At 34.3% G+C, this 14,551-nt stretch overlaps 1 protein-coding gene across 3 annotated transcripts in view; it reads right to left on the bottom strand.

The window, feature by feature from the left end:
• Positions 1-562: 562 nt before the first annotated feature.
• The window catches only part of LOC106617775 (gelsolin), a 35,524-nt gene continuing 21,535 nt past the window's right edge, over positions 563-14,551 (bottom strand). Inside the window, exons 3-11 of one of the 3 annotated variants that reach the window (XM_036368072.2) lie at positions 11,158-11,232; positions 10,118-10,313; positions 9,433-9,726; positions 7,714-8,771; positions 7,415-7,660; positions 7,244-7,354; positions 7,057-7,182; positions 5,289-5,527; positions 4,491-5,229 (exon numbers count right to left, since the gene is read on the bottom strand). In XM_036368072.2, coding sequence (XP_036223965.2) covers positions 4,506-5,229; positions 5,289-5,527; positions 7,057-7,182; positions 7,244-7,354; positions 7,415-7,660; positions 7,714-8,771; positions 9,433-9,726; positions 10,118-10,313; positions 11,158-11,232 — 3,069 coding nt within the window. In that variant the 3' untranslated portion in view covers positions 4,491-4,505. Of the gene's footprint in view, positions 801-4,490; positions 5,230-5,288; positions 5,528-7,056; positions 7,183-7,243; positions 7,355-7,414; positions 7,661-7,713; positions 8,772-9,432; positions 9,727-10,117; positions 10,314-11,157; positions 11,233-14,551 lie in introns of those variants that run through there. The other 2 variants (XM_036368073.2, XM_014235174.3) reach the window with 2 other exon arrangements.

The following is a 14,551-nucleotide window of genomic DNA, read 5'->3' as shown; positions in this document are numbered from 1 at the left end:
TGATCTAAGAAGGCAATTAGAGTTCACATAAAATAAAAGTAATCAGTAATCTTGTAGAATTTGGCGATTCATTATTTCTCATTTTCATAACCCAACCCAATAAATTCATTTGATTTGAATCTCAAATCACCTCGTCTGTGACAACTCGGAAATATATGTTTTGAGTGTACATATACATATGTATATCAACGTCATCTGCTATCGAGAGTCTTTGGGTTTGGGCTGTAGTACTTTGAAACCCATTTCAATCGAAACGCGAAAAAACTAAAATTTGCGTTCTTCGTACATTATTTGACGATATGCGGGTTATTATGCTCAATACCTTTAATCGCACAATATTTTTCACAAGTTAATTATATTTCTCGTCGATGAAACTATTTTAATATTGCTGAACTTCGCTAAAATAACCCAAAAATCTAATTCCTTTAAGTAGGATTGTAAGAAGTTAGTCAAAAGTTCTGATGGAACAACGCTTAATACTTGTAACAGCAAATAGTAAACCATAATATAAATGCTGAAAGCTTCAAAAATTAATTCTTCAAAAGCAGTTCAATCAAAAAAGTTATTTTTCCACAAAAATAAATTATTTTTATTTTAGAATTATTTAAGTGCATAGATATTAGAAATATAAACAGTATAAATTTCTTAATGTGAATGTATATAGATATATCTTTAGGCCAAAAAAGTACAAAAGAGCAAAGGACATTAGTTTATTTACTGTATATATTGGTATTGGCAGCTCAAAGTGTTGCATTGTGCTTCTTCAGCTGCTGCTTGACATCATTATACGATATTATTGACTGTTGAAAGCGAAAAAAAATATTAAAGAAAAAAATATATTTTAGCAAAAATATTTATATTAAGTTAACAGATTTATACAAATATGCATGCATAATATATAACATTTTTTACATCAGACAATTAATTTAAATAACGCATACAAAATACACAAGCAATGCAAATATTATGGAACATGATATTCTAACAGCTAGCACGGGAAAAAATCACGAACAAACAAAACAGAATAATGGAGATAAAAGCCCAAATGAAGCGCACAGTCACACTAAACATACATGTGTGTGTGTGTGTAAGCGCGAAAATGCGAACATTTAATCGCGTAAAAGTGAGCTGCTCATCCATGTTAGATATTTAAGCAGACACGTTTTTCAACTATTTTCTGAACTCTCGACTACATTTTTTTGTTGTTTAAGTGGTTTGTATTTTTCTTTTAATACATGGGTTCTCACACATCAATAACCAACTATTTTTCTACACTGTAGTATATGGTAATGAACAGGAATAATTTCCAGCGAAAAATCGAAAAAATAAATAACGGTATTTTTAACATTTTTAATAATCTAGTTGCAGAATGTTAAACAACAACATTTATGCATGTAAATTTATTAAATATGAGATATATTAAATAATAATTTTCGGCTTTTTTTTGGCATAGCTTGGCATATATTTTTTTTAGAATCAAAATTTTTAACACAATGCTAATATACAAAATACCTACACTTTTCTATTTAATTTGTTACATTTGTTAATAATTATGTAAAATTTCGTTGTTTATATTGGAATCAAATTTGTTAAAAATAATACAATTTATTTACAAATTCGTTTATGCCGTTAAAATTTAATGCAACTATGCAAATATATGTATATGCAGCCCAAAAACACTTTCTGACAGCTAAATTTTATTCAATAGTTTTAAATGCCTTAATTTACCAAATGAACGGCATATTTTAAAGGGTACACCTGGTTTAAAATTTTAACCCAAATAGAAGTACATTTTTCAATAACCTTTTTTTGACAGAGCGTGAGTCGTGTCAAGCTGTCATGTTAGTTTTGTTCAGTATTGTTTGGCATTTCATCATGGAAAGATTTATTTAAAATATAACGGCGGTAGCTGAGAGTGTACACGAGGACCGGGGAGTCTATTCGGCGCCATTCGCAGCAACTCGGACTGACAACGTATAAAACGACTTGGCGCATTTTACGTCGAGCTCTTAAATTGAAAGCGTACAAACGTACAGCTTGTGCAAGAACTGAAGCCGCTCGACCTTCCCAAGCGACATCACTTCGCTCTATGCGCTCTTAAAAAGTTCCAAGAAGATCCGATGTTTTCGAGTCAAATTTTGTTCAGCCGTGAGGCCCATTTCGGGTTCAATGGATGTATAAACAAGCCAATTGCTGCATTTGGAGTGAAGAGCAACCTAAAGAGATTCAAGAGCTGCCATTTTATACAGAAAAGCCACGGTTTGATGTCGCTTGGGGTGCCTGTGAAATTATCGGTCCATATTTTTTTCAAAAATGATGCCAGTGAGAACTTAACCGTCAATGGCGACCGTAATCACGCAATGATAATAAATTAAATTTAAATTTTCTGTGTTTTTTCTTTAAAAAAAGTAAATATGGATATGGATCACTCTTTATATACAGAACTCCACGAAAATTTTAAACATTTTTGTAGAGAATGTAAAAAAATGATTGGGAAATAAAATATTTATTCAAAACAAACAAACTTCTTGATTTAACGATATTTTAAAACTCGGAAAGTTTTATAAAAATAAAATTTTGCGTACAAATTTAATGAAAATACATTAGTATTTTGCAATAATAAACAACTACGGCATATCTGAGACCTTTAAGTCTTTTTGTTTTTGGCATCAAAAAGCTTTATATGGTTATCTCTTACAGTCTAATATAAAATATTTATTGAAAAATATTACACATACGAAATATACGACATATTTTCGCTACTCACACAGTTAAACTTAAATTTAGTTATCTATTACAACCTTATGACTTACTCTTCTATATCTCAAATAAAAAGGAGCCCTACAATTTGCCTGCAGCCTAAGCAAATGTTACTATCTCTAATAATAAGAAATATTCAGAGATGTGTTCAAAATGGCTTATGTAACTCCCAACTTACATTTCAAATGTCAACATTTGGTGTTAGTACAATGCTCACTAATAGGCATGATTATAGTTTATGATATTGAATATATCCCCATCTTTAAAACTAATTTCCGAAGCTCTGTATCTTTGATTCTGAAGAAAATATATTCGTAGCAAACTTTTTTATACTCTGTAACGAGTTCAATAAAATCGTGAGCACGTAAAAATCGGAAGGTATCAACTAGAAGAACAATATACGATTCCACATATTTTTACAGGATATTATTGCAACAATAATAATAATAGAAAAATATGCAGCCAACTAGTTCTTCAAACTAATATTAATTTTTACAAATATACTTGCCTGATAAATTTTTATTCTTTCATACTTGTACATACATACCTTTATATGCGTAAAATAAAGTATAATAATAATTCGAAAAACTTACCTCTAACCACAATTTTATTTGGGGAAATTGGTTTGCATATATGTATTTAGTGGTGATGGAATTTAAAGTATCAGCTTTAAAAGCAAAAGTGAGAGCATATGGTGGATTCTATATTAAAGGACGTAGAAAAAAACGGAAACGGAAACTCGGTAAAAGTGAAACTTTCGCAAATAATGCCGAGAGGTATAAGCGTATGAGATACTTCATTCCCATTTTTATAAATTAGAGTTTCAAAATTTTTACTCTTTCAAAATTTTTTCAATTGTAAGCTATTCCTAACCCTTTCATTTTATAGTGTTTTTTTTTTTTATCTTGTAATTGTTTTTACGTGCAATTCACAAATATGTGGCATCCTTCTAAAAATTTTGTCTTGAATCTTCTTAATGTTACACCAATACAATCAAAACAGCGACACTTAAATCAGTTTTATCTACGCTAAATGGTAACAGTGCAAATTGCTGGCGTAACGTAATTTTGTTGCGTAACACAATTTCGTCAGCCAAATTAGTTTCGAAAATTCATTAAAAAAAATAGCCTTTTATAAAAAAGAAACAACTACCCTAAACTACTCTTTTCCTTATAACAAAAAATTCTTCTTGTATCCTTTGAACTGGAATGCACCATATAAGCACACACCCATAAGCATGAGCAGATTTATGCACCAGCTCTTGTACTCATATCAAGTAGACATATACTAAATATTTTCTCTATGTTTATTTCAACGAACATGCATACATGCTTACGCCTGTGCATGTGTAGTAAACAGAGTATTATTTGCGTAAATTTAAAAGCAAAAAAGCGAAAGAGATTAATAATGCCAACATGCATGCTAATAGCTTCATAAATTTACAAGTGCATGCATACATATATTCCTTAGCACTTACACTTAAACATAAATAGTTCGATACAAGTTAAAACTAAAATGCTTAAAGCGGAATAAGAGAAGCGAAAAGTGAGTACTTAGTCACTCTCTTTTTAACATATTCGCAGATTTACGATATACCTATGGTAGTCAAATCATACAATATTCGATCTAATTATTTAAAAATTATATTTGTTAGATATCATTTATTTTGTTATATTTACTTTTGTTATTATTTAACTTATATATTTTATTATTATTATATTTTTTTTATTACAATTAAATAATGCTCAAATATCTACTCCTTCTAGTTCCCTGACTTCTGGTAAACTTTCTGTGCGTCGCATTCTCCAACGTTTGCGCTCATCGACCGAAACAACATCAACGGCATCACCATCTGCTTCCTCACCCAGCGCGGTACCCGTACTCTTACCTGAAAGTAATCTTCTCTCTACAGAGTAATTGGTCTCCACAATTAATTTCAGCTTATTATCAGGCCCTGTGGAGGGATAAAGTAACGCCGCAGTTGACACATTCATCCCCAATAACATTTTCTTTAGTTCATTGGTATTTGCCAGCGTCGCAAACTTGTCAGCATATTGCAAATTATGTTTAAATTTTAATTTCGTAGTCAGTAGAAGCCCTAAATAGCCGATCTGCGGTTTAGCTTCGACCAACATATTGCCCTGTTTTATACGCTCTTGCTCGACTTTTTTTATACGCGATTTCAACACGGCGTTGCTTTTATTTTCACTCAGCTGTAGACCAATTGAACTCAGCCAATCTTGTATTAACACCACCTCGGCATTGCTGGCGCTCGCAACATCTGTTAAATGCCTTTTGATCACCGCTAGCGCAATATCATCGGCAACACCAACTATTTTCGCCACCCTCGGGTTTTGCTGTCGTGCGATGGCTTCGCGTATGGCACTCCAGTGAGTCTGATTGTGCATCGCGGCTTCTATACCTTGGAAACCTTCAACATTGTCTGGCAATTCATTTACGCTGTCAATACTGTGGTTCAGTTTTATTTATTATTGAATAATTTTTTGGGACGGAATTAATTAAAATACCTTGTATTTTCTTGATTTTGTTGTAAAGAAGCTATTATTTGTTCCCAATCTGCTTTATTATAGGCGTTTTTCACATCCAATGTCACGACGCGATAGTATTCTTGAAAACCATTTCTAAGCCTTCTACCTTCAATGGATTTCTCCGACATACTCTCTACAACATCAGTAGGAAGTGAGTTTACACGATTTCTTGAACTGTCTAAGTTTTCTTTGCTCTCATTTCTTACTTCGTTTTCGTCCTATCTCACATGTATGTGTATAGTTGTTAGTTTGTAATAGTGTTCAACATGAAAGTACGCAAATGGTACTCAATGAAAGCAATAAATATGAGATAACTAAACATTACGACTTTTTTATATATTTATATTAATATATATTTATAATATATACAATATTGATTGATATTTCTAAATAAAATAGATTTTCAGATTTTCATTAATTGTAAAAAAAACCCTCAGCCGAAAGTCATCCTATTTTGGTGGAAGTTCATGGTGAACATGCACTAACTGAGCGAATGAGCCAAAAGTGGTTTGCACGGTTTAAAAGTGGTGATTGGCTTGATATCCGAAGAACGTCCTGGGCTGCCAAATATGTTGCCAACCACAAGAAGAGGAACCCGAATACATTGAAAAAGCAAGGAAATTAGGTGTCATTTGAATTGAAGCCAAGAGACGTTGTAAAACGATTTCGCATGCTGCTTAAACTGCTGCTTGTGGCCCAGGTCTTGCCTCTTCTGACTACCATTTGTTGCAGTCCATGCAGAACGCCTTTACTGGAATACGGTTCACATCAGAACGGTGTATAAAAAATTGCCTTGATTCATTCTTGGCCGCCAAGCTGGCGTAGTTTTTTGTAATGGAATTCAAAAATTGCCAAATATATGGAAAATTATTATAGCTTCAGATGGACAATACTTTGCATAAAAATATTGTTAATGTTTTTCTTAAATAAACGTTTAAATTATGAAAAATTCACAAGAGTATAGTTATTGGCGCAATAGTCTTGCAAAAAGGGTCAGGTCCAGTAAACTTCACCAGCAAATATCATAGTCGTTTCCTTCTCAACTTGAATTTCAACAGTTACAGTTTATATTTTTGGAACATTTTCAGAGAGTCCCTGATTTGATTGTCACTGCAGACTTCTGATGTATGCACCACATTCCCCACTATACGTCTTCAAAAATATGCACATTGAAAGCTGTTGGGTGAAATTTTGTTAACATTGTCGGTAGATCTTCACCACTTCTACAGTCATACCTATTACTGAAGTTGAAGTATCAGCTATGGACGTATAGAAGACTAGAAAATGTTTTCAAACAAACTTGGTAAACTTGGGACTTCAATCAGGAATTTGACGATGAATTAAAAAGCGTTTATAAAAAATTGGTGGAATATTGTAGACGACTAACTTCTTATTAAGCTTCATAAAAGCAATCATGTTATTAAAAGTATTCACAACAAGCATTTACCATACACAATTACATATAGACAAATACCAAAAAATTGGCAAAAACCAATATAAAGTAAATATTTTAAGATATTTGGCAGCATTTTCAACTAAAAAGTTATTCGCTAGACTGAAATTGAAGCTTTATAATAGTACTTACGCTTAGAGGTTCCAATATCGCAATGCTTTCAAATTTAAACTAATAAATCTTTAGAATAAATAAAAAGCCGAAATACATATAATTTACAAAAACAATTACAACAACGCATAGCCAATTAATAAAGCAGCCTTAAAACGAACAAATTCATTCAAGCCCACTGACCTTCCAATAGTCATTGTCCCAGGAGGGAAACATACGCGTAAACACACGCGGTTCATTGCCCTGAACAATACGGATTACGCTGACAGTATCAACAGTACGATCGGTAGGTTCTTGTTTGATGTATTTCTAGAGAACAAAAACAAATGTTAAGAATTTGTGCAAATTCCGAGGTGGTATTAATAATTACCCGAGCCATTTGCAAAATTTTAGCATTTTCCTCTACAGATGCGCCGGAGCCGACCCACATGTAAATTTCATCACCGGCATCCAATAACATTACGTCATCAACATCAAGGTCCTGAAAAATTTTTATATTACAGGACGTTATCGTTAACCAAAAAGCTCTTAGATCACTCACCGTCTGCTTGAATTCGCGCACCTCCTCCACCTTAGTACGCCAGGCCACCAATTGGCAGTGGAACAGACGCGGCTCCAGCAATGGTGCACCCAGATCATTAACGCTGCGGTCGTATTCACCCTCACCATGCAATTCTTCCCAGAACTCTGAGGGTTCAGAACCTTCTTCAATCACCTCCGTCTTGCCATGAGGCCAGTAGTGAGCAAAACGCTCATTCGCAGAAGATTTCTCAAAGTCGGAAGCACCCTTTCAACGAACAATATTACTCATTTTTATAACACACATTCGTGCACACTCACCTGCCCAATCCATATGTAGACTTTGTGATCTAGCGTTATCAGTGCAAAGACATCACCAGAGGCCAACGATGAGGCGTCACAGTTCACTTCGGTCGCATGCACATCGGTTGCGTCGGTGCCACGTACGCGGAAGAGTTGCGCACTCTTCGGCTTTTCAGTGAATGGCGTAATCAGCTTACCTTTGAATATTTTCAAAAAATGGCGTGGTTCATGACTTTGTCCTGTGCGCACCAATATGGCATTCTCCTCCTGTGCCATCGCCAAACCGTCATTGAATGAACGCTCTTTCACGGCGTCACTAGCTTTAGCACCTTCCCACACATAAATGAGTTTACCAGACTCACCACTCTTAGCGCTATACTTGTAGGTGATAATGTAGGCATATTGACCGATTAGTGGTGTGGTGCCTTCAAAATCTACAATACTGCGCACAACATCATCATCCGACTCTGAACTGAACTTGATAATATGTTCAATATCACGTTCGCCAAAGTCGGGCATAAAAGCAATGGCTCGTCCACCACTTTTCTTTAGATTCTGCACAACCGAATCCACATCCTCAGGTTCCTCATAATCAGAATCGTCTGTGCTGTAACCCAACGCGATGCGTATCAAACGCTTATGTTGCACACCTTGATCATGCCAAGTCGAAAAGTATTGTTTGAACGGGGCCGGTTCACCATCCTCCACTACACGATGTACCTGCGTCCAATTTGGATACGAATTACTCTCTAAAAAATGCTCAGCTGCTTTCAGTGCACTGGTCTTTTCTTTTTGTGTTGAATTGCGTCCAACCCAAACATAAATGCCGGAATCTGTGTCTAGTATGAAGCTATCATCTGTACTAAGCATTTCTTGTCGTAGTGGCTTTTCGGATATCTTTTCAATTTCCAAAGACCCGCTAGCGTCACTAACTTTATACAGTGTAACTGCTTTGATATCGGCCGTTTCGAAAGCGCCGTCTTCTTCGTCTGTGCTCTCATCTGGTACTTCGTCAGCCGAACCAGAACCGAGTGTGGTGAAGAAATGCTCCTTCGCAAAATCAGAGGAGAAGTTGTCTATATGCGAGTGGAATAAAATAATATACAATATATAGTGAGATGGGAGTGAAAGTGAAGCTATGTCATCTTAAAGTAGTATATCAACTCTTTGATAGTCGCCTTCCTTAACAAAGCTATGTCATCTTAGAGTAGTACATCGATTCGTTGATAGTCGTCGTCCTAATCTCTTATATTCTATGAACCATTAATGCCAAGGATGAGCTTTGTATACTCCTTCATAAACCCTCAGTATAAACTTATTTCTAAGCTTGTCTCAATTTTAGGCCTTCTTAGAGATATTTATACATATGGGATAGCTTAAGAATTCTTAAAAATGCAGACGGTAAATAATTTTGAAGCAAGGCTTTTGCAAAGAGTTAAGTTTTTCCTATTTCATGTTCTGCTAATAGCGATACTTATAAACTCTAATTTAATACGAAGCTTCCCTTTCATTCGCAGAAAATTTCCAACATTTTCGGAGCATCCAACAGCATGTTAACCGCTAGCTTGTTTTCAACAACAAAAAATTATCCGCACAGCAGTGAAATGGACGACCCGAGACACTGTAACTTCTCTACTTAAATTTTGATGATCTTCAAGAGACGTATCGCTTACCAACTTACAAATTACTGATTCACTAAGTTGTCTTTGACTTGTACAATAATTTTCGACAACTCACCAATAATGTTCACCTTCGAACGTCCATGATGGTCCTGATCACGTATTTCATTTGCAGCGTAAATGGCTTTCAGGCGCTCCAAACGTTTCGCCTGCTCGCCCACATAGACGAGTATCTCTTCGCCTGCATCCAAAATGAAACAATCGCCGCGATTCATCGACGTTATAGACAATGCTACCTGACGCACCCGTACATTTCGTTTACCCTTCACCTGGAAGAGACGCTTCTCACCAGCAGCATTCACATCGACATGCTCGAAACCAGTAGCCACGCCGCCCTTCTCGTAGCGCACACCTACAAGCGATAATGCAAATTAATTAGACACGTCAATGGCTCTTGCCGAGTCAGTTTGAGTAACCCCCGCACACGACCATTAGGGTGAAGTTGCGAACTGTTCGAACCATGTTGCCGATGGTACGCACATGAGTGTAGATGAGTAGTGAAAAGTGCTATTTCATAGAGTTTTTAGTGCAACGCAATTTATATTTGCATTGAGTCGATGCTGAGAGCTGCCATTAACCGTCGTGGTAACCGGTCACCTGCCAACAGCTCACCGCTAACGGCCAAGAGCCCGCAGCACCGCAACACCGCAACCCACTCACCAACCCACAACCGCGAAAGCATTGCGTTGCGGAAGTTCGTTGGTGCCTCATTTGGTCGCATGAAAGTTTTTAATGCAACTTACCATTTTTAAAGTAGCTGAGGAACAATTGTGATTCATGATCTTGAACTTCGCGATGCTGCACCGGTGCACCATCCAATTGGTCGTCCAGTTGCACGGTGCAAATAGCCGCAGCGCCCGCCTCGTCGGTGGTCGTCTCAGCGCCTAGCCAAAAGTGAATATCCCACGAAAGTTTTTGGCTCTTCGGGTCTTCGGTGGTCTGAAGTGGGTGACAGGTGTAAAGAGATATATGCACAAATAAATGTTAGTAAAGACAACAATAACAAATGTGTTTATAGTTAGTATATGGTGTGGTGTGGCAAATGCACGAAAAATGGCACCACCAATGAATTGCATCGTTGGTGAGTGTGTGGCTCGCTTACTTTGCTCGTGGTTCTAAGACAAATTTTCACAAAACAAATTCAAAGTTTTTCTATTTTCCAAAGTGAAAAAGTATGTTGTTAGCGCAACCGAGGAAAGCATATACTTTTATAATATTTCATGGCTTTACTGCTTCGCAGCTCGGTCTCTAAGGTGTAAAGTCGTAATTGTGCAAAATGAGTTTCCAATTGGAAAATGCAAGTTGAGTGCAACAATTTTGACATTACTGCAAATGAGCAAAGAAATACTGGCAATTCGTGAAAAACTAACTGCGTGCTTCCATTAGGTAAAGAGGGAGAGTAATGTGTAAAAATGCATTTCATTTAAGTTCCGTTATTTTTAAGCTTAATTTAAAGGGAAGAACAACTAATGCCAAAAAGCTTTTATAATTAAGTATCAGTTTGAACGCTTTTTGTCGTGAGAATGCAAATTTTTGTGCGAACACTTTATGATGTCTCTAGTTTTGTATCCTAAAAGTTTAGAGCATTATAACACCACAATACTTATTATTTAAATATAGGACTTAGAGAATTGTGATTAGAATAAATAACTGGTATAAATACCATTAACCGGTATAATCAAATGGACTTAGTGCAGCAAGTGATTATAACACTTTAATGAGATATACACAGCGTTTTTTGTATTAAATGTATCTAAAAATGTATACAACTATTTTAGCTCACCTTTAAAATAATGTACGAATCTCCTTCGTAGAATTTTCCATAGTATTTGGCTGGATAGGGTACTGGCTCAAAATCCTGGAAATATAGAGTAAATAAATGCATGAAAATAACTATAATCGTATTAACAAATATATAAACAAGAAAAAACCTTAACTCCAATTTGTGATGTGTATGTTTGTATGGCAGCTATATGATTTAGTTATCCGATATCGGCGATTCCGACAAATGAGCAGCGTCTTGGAGCGAAAAGGGCGTATGCAAAATTCCAAAACCCGAAGGACAAGTTCGCATATATACAAATGGGCAGAGCTAAATGGACTTAGTTTGTCAGTCAGTTAGTTAATAAGATATAACTAACTTAAAGGGTTATATTCACTTACGAATTTCGAAATATAGATTTTTTGTTTTACATATATATCGAATGCCCGCATGTAAAAATTTTTTAATTTAGTATAATCTTCTCCCAAAATTTAAAATTTTTTTTCTTGAAACGATGTTTTCAGTGTAAGTAAAGAAAATTTTTCTGAAACTGCGAGATCTTCTTTGACATATTTGTCAGGTACAGAACGAAGTAATACAATTTTCGATAATAATTTCGATTTGTATACCACTCTGAAGTGTAAATTTTTTTGGCAAAAATTGGCTTTTTTGGGTAAGCCGTCATTTTGTCACAAATCGAAACGTCGATTAGTCCTTTGATTATTACCTATATTTATCCATAGTACTGATAAGTTTTTTTGGTTTGTGGACTTGAGATAGTTTTAAACAGACAAATCTTTCTCACCGCCAAACACCTTTTTTCGGAGGTCCTTCTGTATAGTATAACAAATCATATGAGAAACCAAAAATGTTTACAAACTAGTTAAAATAATTATTTTTTTTTAGAAATATCTTTAATACTACCAAAATGAATAAATTAAATTTAAAATTCTTTAATTTTAGCAAGAGAAATATTCCATATTTCACTAAAGAGTAAAGTAAGCGCTATTTAAGGGCTCAGCATTTAACAATATTTAAAGCATAAATGCCAGGCAATCAGTTAACACACTTCAATGACTGTCTGTATAATTAATTATTACGTTGATGATTCGAGTGTCTATACAAGTAAACCCGCCTCTCTTTATAAAAAGCCGTATACACACACGAAAAATATACAAGTACATATGAATGCAGAAAAGTGCTTTGTATGTGTGTGTGTAGTATATCCTATTTATTCCACATAATTTGCGAATGGCATACGGCTTATAAAGCAATTTAAATGTATTTACTCATTACAGCGCTGTTGGCGAAAAAATCGACAACTCACACATACACTGACACACCAATACACACACGCCAAATGTGTGCAAAATCACAACGTTAAAGATATTAATTTGTTGTGCAGAAATTTATTTTGCATAAACAGCTTTTAATATGTTTACATTCACATTTTTCCAACATATAGAAAAAACTTAAATGGAAAAAAAGTAAATTAAATTTAAAATTAAATTTGTTTTGATATGATTTAATGCCAGCAGTTAGTAATGTTGAATAACTATTTGAAAATTGAATATGATAAATCTACTATTGAAAACAGAACAATAAATCATTCAAAGCATTTATTTTGCGTGTGAATAAGCAATCTTTTTTTTTTTTAATTTTTTAATATTCAGTGATTGTGGCGATTAAAATATTATGGCGCACAGTTCAAGCGAATTACTTGATTACTTAGTTCTATAAATTGTTTCAAATATATGATCAAAACAAAGCATTTTTAAACAATTAGTCGTGTTATAATTGTGTGACAAAAAGTTTTAAATTTTATTATTTCATATGTAAGTACCGCAAATCGCTAAAAACGCAAAAAAATACTCATTAAACGAGCTGGAGAATGAAGACACCATGAAATACGTGTTTAAAATATTAACCGTCTTTGTTTCGACACTTTTTACATTATAAGTTTCTGATGGCTAAGCTCCAACTCTGCTCTCTTGGTAAGCGCATTACGTGCAAAAAGAACCAGAAATATATTTATGTAGTTAACTTAATAAAAACGAACACCGCTAATAACCGCTTCCTATGCTAACTCTATTTGATAAAGTCGAACTGATTTATACTAGTTCTTTGCTGTAATCTTTAGTCTACAACAGTGGTCGGAATAGCACAATTGTTTTTTTCGTTATAATAATATACTTTATTTTATAAAAAATGTTTATAAATAGGTAAATTCAATTGAAAATGAATACTATGATGCATCACATTACAAAACAATTCATCACATACATTTAAATTTCATACTTTCTTTAATTTTCATTGTTTTACTTTTTTATTAGTGATCTTGAACGGTGGCAACAAATCCCTCCATTCACATATATTATATTTCTGGTAGAATTTCAATTTGGCCATTGCAATTGCGTAACCAATCCAGTAAACTGTCAAACTGTATCTCTGACATCGCGTATAGCCGTGTTGCTAAGGCACACGTGCCTTGCGTGAAATTATTTATGATTAGGTATGCTTTTTAGTGTTGTAAATTACGTTTTGTGTTTTACTTAGGGTTTTTAAGCACAATAAAGTTACAGTTTTTAGGGTTAAATATACATCTTTTAATCGTAGAATAAATAAAATTAATAAAAAAAGAGCGGAAATACTTGTTTCATGAAAGTATGGAAATAAGATCTCACTGGATGTTCTTACTTTCGTGCGCACACACACAATCGCATTTCCTGTCATGCCGACCACTCCTCTACAATATTAGTCAATTCGAAGATAGCTAGCAATCAATTTGTTTTATAAAATGACTGATACAACTCTGAACAGGATATAATAAGTTTGTCACGAAGTTTGTAACACCCAGACCCTATAAAGTATATATGAAAATAATCAACTAGACGAGCTGAGTCGATTTATTCATCCCCGTCTGTCCGTCTGGATATACGCGAAATAGTCTTAGTTTAATTGTGCAATCTTCTAAAAAATGGTTCCGATCGTATCACTATAGCATAAAGCAGTTATACTTATTTCTATGGATATTTTTTTTTCGTTAACAGTGGCAACATTCGAAAAAAATTTAAATTAAATTGGGTAGCATAATAAATAATATGACGTACAAAAATAAGGTATTCGCCTTCACCTTTTAGAAAAAGTGTATTCGTTTTAAACTTCATAAACTCTATGACAGCCAAACATTGCTTGAATGCCTTAACATGAACTAACAAAAGATATCGAGGCAGAAAACCTACTGTTTTCAGATTAATTTTAATTCAAAAACATTAAATAAAAAGCAACGTATTCGTAAATAATAAAAACTTTTTATATATGATAAATTAAGGGGAAACTTTAAAAAAAAAATAATAAAAATCTGTTTTTAGCCTCCATTGTTAACAAGAAACTAATAGCACTGAATCGCAGAGAA

Source organism: Bactrocera oleae, chromosome 2 (assembly GCF_042242935.1).
Source record: "Bactrocera oleae isolate idBacOlea1 chromosome 2, idBacOlea1, whole genome shotgun sequence".
NCBI classification, from domain to species: Eukaryota; Metazoa; Arthropoda; class Insecta; order Diptera; family Tephritidae; genus Bactrocera; species Bactrocera oleae.
This window is presented reverse-complemented; position numbering and strand designations above follow the sequence as displayed.